At 39.8% G+C, this 6,638-nt stretch overlaps 1 protein-coding gene across 1 annotated transcript; it reads right to left on the reverse strand.

Annotated features, from left to right (window-relative positions):
* Positions 1-459: 459 nt before the first annotated feature.
* Positions 460-6,171, reverse strand: LOC106589924 (CB1 cannabinoid receptor-interacting protein 1). The gene is made up of 3 exons (XM_014180371.3): positions 5,737-6,171; positions 4,510-4,654; positions 460-1,562 (listed from the first exon to the last, which is right to left on the reverse strand). The coding sequence occupies exons 1-3, from the start codon at positions 5,907-5,909 to the stop codon at positions 1,398-1,400; spliced, it is 483 nt and encodes a 160-aa protein (XP_014035846.1). The 5' UTR covers positions 5,910-6,171; the 3' UTR covers positions 460-1,397.
* Positions 6,172-6,638: the final 467 nt, after the last annotated feature.

Raw genomic sequence — 6,638 nt, forward strand, 5'->3', positions numbered from 1 at the left:
ATCCTCCAGCATTAACCACTAAAGTTCTCACCCATCTCGCCTAATCCACATAGCCAACAATAAGTGGTCCCAATGGGAATCAAACCCACAATCCTGACGTTGCAAGCACCATGCTCTACCAACTGAGCTGCAGAGAACTAACCCATTATTACGTAACCTCCTTAAAGAGTTACGTTTATGCAAGATTCATCAGTGCTGAATGTTTTCATACTTCATTTCCAAAGCATGCAAGTCCCCAAACTCATACTAGAAGCTATGGATGCATACAAAGCCTGCTCCTTTTGTGTTTTCTTAGACAGCAAACCTATAGAAGATAATTTTTCTAATACAACTGACCCAAAACCACAATTAACCTGGTTGCACTTGACTATATGTTAGGGTATAGAAATGTCCAGAGATTAAGAAATTACATGGGAAAATAGTAATTACACAGTAATTACAAAAGAAAACACACATTGGTCATCCCAAACATATTTACTATTCAAATACCTTCACAAATGGTTAAAGCTACCGTAAACATTTTGTTTTTAAACATATCCAGTAATCACAATGTTTTAAAAGTTCGTAGGTACATTTTTGTGAAATGCTCTGATCATTTACATTTTGCTGCTTTTTCGCTACATATCTCATAGTAAATTATAGTTTTCCCAACTAATATAAAGCTTAGCATATTTAGTTCTCAAAAATATTTTAAGAATGAAATAAGAAACATAAGTAGAAGGAGCAGCAGAAATATGACATTCTGATTAGTCAAAATCAGCACAATTATAAAATAAGAAAAATGTATGTCCAAATATTTTGTAAAATCTTCTAACTGTAAACATACTGCATTCTTATATATGCATAGATAGTGTACACACAAACACTTACATTTTTACATTTTAGTCATTTAGCAGACGTTCTTATCCAGAGCGACTTACAGTAGTGAATGCATACATTTCATACATTTTTTTTTTCCTTCGTTCTGGTCCCCCGTGGGAATCGAACCCACAACCCTGGCGTTGCAAACACCATGCTCTACCAACTGAGCCACACGGGACACACACACACACCACTAACATAAATATGCATAGCTATAACACACACCAACATACAGCAAATTATACATCTTTAGTTATTTAACAACAGCATTGTTATGCTATGAGGGCTTCCATGCTGGCTGGATCTGAAACACACTGTCTATCACTATCCAACAGCTGATTGTCATTCAGCTCTCATGTCATGTTCATCTGGGTCGTGTTCGTTAGGCCACACCGTAGGAAAACATTTTTGCAACGGAAATCAAAAACAGGCATTTCTGTTGGCTAATTACAGGTAGTAACAGTTTCACCGTTATCTTCCGTTTTGTGCCTAACGAACACAACCCCGATGCTGCCTGTGTTGTTTTGGTTGGTCCGTCAGATAAACAGCTCCTTGTTGACCCACATCAGGCTTCGCGTATCGTTGGGCTTGCACTCGTACTCGATGCTGTTGAAACTGTTGCCACCCTGGCAGTGGTCCCTCTTGTTGTAGTTGTAGTACTTCACCTGCCACACCACTTCAAAAGAGCCCACCTCTGGGAACTGGGAAGGGAAATAATGGGGCCGGCAGAGTTAATCGGTTAAAACCAGTTCACTTTTTGTAATTTTAGTGTACCATTTTTTTTTAATGGAAACATTGAAAATACAATCTATACAGCTAAATCACAGGAAGCTGCTGAAATGAGGACGGCTCATATAATAATGTCTGGAACGGAGCAAATGGAACGGTATTATCAAACCCATGGTAACCATGTGTTTGATGTATTGGATACCATTCCCGTGATTCCGCTCCAGTAATTACCACGAGCCCAGTCCCCCCCAATTAAGATGCCACCAACCTCCTGTGAGCTAAAAACAACAAACAAGTTGACATTGAGGTGGTTGTTAAAAAGGCCCTTACAGTCCACGATTGACCTGCCAACGAACCAATCACTGCTCCCGTGTGTCCTCTAATTACCTTGCTAATCTGATAAAGACGAGGAAATGGACACGTGGGAGCAGAGCTAATGTGGCCCTATTTGAGTGTTGATAATAAAATAAGTTTACAGGGATTGGTGTTCGTGCTCATGTATGTGTCTTTGCTAAGCTAGTTGTTTGTTAGCAGGACCTGCCTAGCCTGCTAAATGTTTATAGCGTGACCTGCCAAGCCTGCTAATTGTTTGTTAGCATGACCTGCCAAGCCTGCTAATTGTTTGTTAGCATGACCTGCCTAGCCTGCTAATTGCTTGTTAGCATGATAAATGTTTGTAGCCCACAGCTAATTATAATGCTAAGGCTACATGGGTTCTGTTGAGGCTCATGCCATTCTCACATTTCAGTCCTTATTGTGAAGATAGTGCATTTGTTGTGTGATCGTATGCTACTAGTGGGATCGTATGCTACTGGTGGGGTGGGATTGTATGCTACTGGTGGGATTGTATGCTACTGGTGTGATTGTATGCTACTGTGGCAGTGCCTTTACCACATGGGTGCTTTATCCTAGCCTTATAGCATACCTGACATGGCTAATGCTAGCTTCAGGCTCTACCTGGGCCTGCTTACTGTTTAGCCATCAATGTTTATTGATATGTTATTCAGGCACTGCAATATGAGCCATGTTTATTTAGCTTTATGCATGTTTGTCTTTATGCTGTTCAATTAGGAATATTATTGATTGTATTTAACATGTGTGATGCAGAAGTGGGCATATACTGTATGTAAATATCTAACTCCTTGAGTCTTTGAGTATAACTTTGCATGGTTAATTCTATTTCCACGTATCTCTTTCCTCCTAGAAACCACACACCTTGTTGTGTAAGTACCTGAAGTGAACTGCAGTGTGTGTTGTGTGGGGACAGTAAAACCCCTTTTTCCTGACATCTACCACATCCCCATATTGTTTTTATTTACTTGTCTGCTCTCTTGCACACCAGTATTTCTACTTGCACATCATCATCTGCTCATCTATCACTCCAGTGTTAATTTGCTAAATTGTAATTACTTCGCTACTATTGGCTTATTTATTGCCTTACCTCCTCACGCCATTTGTACACACTGTATATAGACTTTCTTTTTTGTATTGTGTTATTGACTGTACGCTTGTTTATCCCATCTGTAACTCTGTGTTGTTGTTTGTGTCGCACTGCTTTGCTTTATCTTGGCCAGGTCGCAATTGTAAATGAGAACTTGTTCTCAACTAGCCTACCTGGTTAAATAAAGGTTCAATGTAAAAAAAAAAAAGTTTTTTAAAATCTAGCCTGGCCCCAGATCTATGTGGTATCTGCATCATCTAGCCTGATCCCAGATCTGTTTCTATGGTAAAGCCAACTCCTATGGTTGTTGTCATGCCATGACCATAGGTGTTGGGGCAAGACCGCACAAACACATCTGGGAACCAGGCTATGCAAGGTCCATATGAGTCCATTACACGTGTAGGCTTTACAGTATCAGGAGTCAACTGTTCATGATGCAAATCATGATGAAAGCTCTGAAGCTTCACAGTGAATCCGCATCGTTTATTTTTTACTTGTCTTATTCTTACTAGCAATGACTTTGCTTATAGCTACTTTGAGGACAAATGTACTTACTACTGTATGACTGTTATGACTGTTACCTTAAGATTAATGCATCGACTAAGTCGATCTGAATAAGAGCTTCTGTTAAATGACTAAAATGTCAATAAACATTTGTAAGAGTTAATCGCAGGATTTGCTGTGATTAAGCGTGATTAATCGCAAATTCAGAATTTAATCAAATTGAGCTGTAATTTACGATTTTTTGTATACAAAAAAGCATTACAAGAATATTGATGTCTTGATTTTGTCCAAATTAACGTTAAGCAAAATCAGGTAAATTGATAAAAACAAACTTTCTTTAACCAAAAAGAAGAAGAATATCGCCAAGAGTCTGGAGGACCTCTACTAAAACACCATGTACTGATTCAGAGATGCGTGAAGGACCACAGGGACATCCGGTGAGAACAGAGCTAAAGGACCGTTTTAATTTTTTTTTTATTTCACCTTTATTTAAACCAGGCAAATCAGTTAAGAACAAAAGTCTTATTTACAATGATGGCCTACCCCGGGCCAAACCCGGACGACACTGGGCCAATTGTGCGCCGCCCTATGGGACTCAACAATCATGGCCAGATGTGATACAGCCTGGATTCGAACCAGGGACTGTAGGGACGCCTCTCACACTGAGATGCAGTGACTTAGACCACTGCACCACTCGGGCAGATATCAAACAGATCTGGGGACCAGGCTTGATGATGCAGATATCAGAAAGTATTTGTAATGTGACTGGTAAACTGCTCTGAATTAACTTGTCTACTTCATTGTTTTGTCTACTTCTAAAATTGTAAAATATTCTGTCTATAATGTATTTTTTCATTATGTGTTGGACCCCAGCAAGACTAGCTGTTGTCATGGCATCAGCTAATGAGGATTCTAATAAAATCCTAAAGAAATCTAAATCAAATGACAGTCAAACTGAGTTTGCCCTTTACTACCTGTATGCTGATCTGTACAGCTTGTCTGTCTCCGCTCTTGGTGTGTGTCACGCCCTCTGTGTCGTAGACGCCGGTGTAGACCACACACTGGGGGTCTCTAGACTGCTGCTCCAAAGGGAATGTGACTCCACCTACACTCATGGTGCTGAGGACCAGGATAGGATCACAACAGTTATGGAGAGATCGTCAATCAATAACATTTATTTTATAATGCCCTTTTACTGTCAACAGTTGTCACAAAAAGTGCTTTACAGGAAACCCAGCTTAAAACCCCAAACAGCAAGCAATGCAGATGTAGAAGCACAGAAAATCTCCCTATAGAAGGAAGAAACCTTGAAAGGAACCAGGCTCTGAGGGGTGGCCAGTCCTCTTCTGGCTGTACCGAGTACAGATTTATGGGTACATGTGTGGCCAAATGAAGACCAGATCGTTTTTCAAGATGTTCAAACGTTTATAGATGACCAACAAGATCAGCTAATAATCATGATGGGTGATGACTGCTTAACTGGGGGAAGGGGTTGGGGTTGGATTGGTGACACTGGGCCTGTGGTTGTTTTGACATTGCAGCTGACAGTAAAGACAACTGCCCAATGACTGATCTAGAAATCGGGGTGAAATATATAGATCATCAGTGTAATTTATCATTCTATCCATGATAATTCAATTTTTTTAATAACAAAAGACTGAAACACAAACTTAACTCGCCCTATTTGAGAGCATATTTAGCCTACTGCAGGAAATGCTGAAGGCCTAATCGGTAGTGGATTTGACACAATCTGGCTGCGCCTTCTGTCTCCCTGCACCCGCCGGACTCTAGCCAGTGTCACTGTCGTCACTGTCTGGCCAAATTGCAAAATTGGAAGCCCTGCCTATTTCTACAATTTATATTCTTAAAGCCAATTTTGACTTTGCAGTTTGGCAATCTAGTGGGACTCTAGTGAACCGCGTTGCGCCTTCAACCTCGTACGTCTTGTGTTTTTATCAATTGTTCTCAATGAACGACCAATTTAATAAAATGTGTAAATTAGATTAAAGCAAGGACATAATATCCAGTGGTTGTGATCTTTTCCAAGAGAATGCACCGATTCTATTTCACATTATGAAACACTGATATAATGTAGATTTCAACAGATAAATGGTCAAAATATAGCCTATTGAAATGTATAGACACTATATAGGTTATCGGGAGAATATTGCCTGTGATACATTTCACCCCACCATACTTACGTTGCCTCCACAGACCCAGGTTTGACAACCACTTCAATCTTGTACTTTGACCCCGTTAGCAATTTAATCGTCCTGGTTTGACCAAATCTCGCTCCGTCCGATTTGAAGTACACAGCACTGTTATTTGGTAGCATTTTCAATGAAATTCCTATTTTGACGAGTTCGACGGCCATTCTTGTTGAGGTTGAAGGATGAGGTTGTTCTCAAATCCAATCCTACCTGAGTGGACAAGAGATGGGCGCAAGTATGAACCGGTTGTCCACTCTGGTTTCCAACAGAACTATCGATGTAGAATATTGTTGTAACGTGAAAGCACAGGTTTAAAATGTAAAAACTCATCGTTGGAGGCAGAGCCTAAAGTCATTTCCACCCTCCTCGTGAATAATCCCACACAAACATAATCCTCCTATACACGTAATCTAAAGAGATCATGACTAAACAATAAGACCCGGTAAACAACTTGGCCCAGTAGAGAAATAATAAACCTGCATTTTGTTATTTGATTAATAAATGGTTAAAATAGGACTATTGATTTTAAAAAACAGTTGAAATTTGCACGCCATGTACATAGAGAGTGGGAGATTATAGAGGGAAACAAAGTAGTCAATCTCAAATCATAGGTGGGTTACCTGACAACATCACGAAAACGATGCGGACGCTTCAGTGGGGCAGAAATCCTGAGTTGTGATTGTGGATGGCCAGATAGATAGTAATAATGACAATAAACTGTCATGTGGGAAAAACATGACTCCTTTCAGTTAGTTTCATCTTGTTCTTGATACCATGTGTTGTTTTCAGTCGTTTTGACTGATTTCATATCAATGCTAATATGACAACAACCAATATATTCGCTAGCTAGCTACCCAACAATTGTAATGATGTATTAGAGACAACAAGTGCAA

Source organism: Salmo salar, chromosome 28, assembly GCF_965601325.2.
Source record: "Salmo salar chromosome 28, fSalSal1, whole genome shotgun sequence".
Classification (NCBI taxonomy): domain Eukaryota; kingdom Metazoa; phylum Chordata; class Actinopteri; order Salmoniformes; family Salmonidae; genus Salmo; species Salmo salar.

Bases quoted from the DNA above. Each gene is read 5' to 3' on its own strand.
- LOC106589924 (XM_014180371.3), bottom strand. From the start codon at position 5,909: ATGGCCGTCGAACTCGTCAAAATAGGAATTTCATTGAAAATGCTACCA. The intron at 4,655-5,736 runs GTAAGTATGGTG...CCTGGTCCTCAG, and splicing joins CCTGGGTCTGTGGAGGCAAC to CACCATGAGTGTAGGTGGAG. The intron at 1,563-4,509 runs GTAGTAAAGGGC...TTCCCTTCCCAG, and splicing joins CTGTACAGATCAGCATACAG to TTCCCAGAGGTGGGCTCTTT.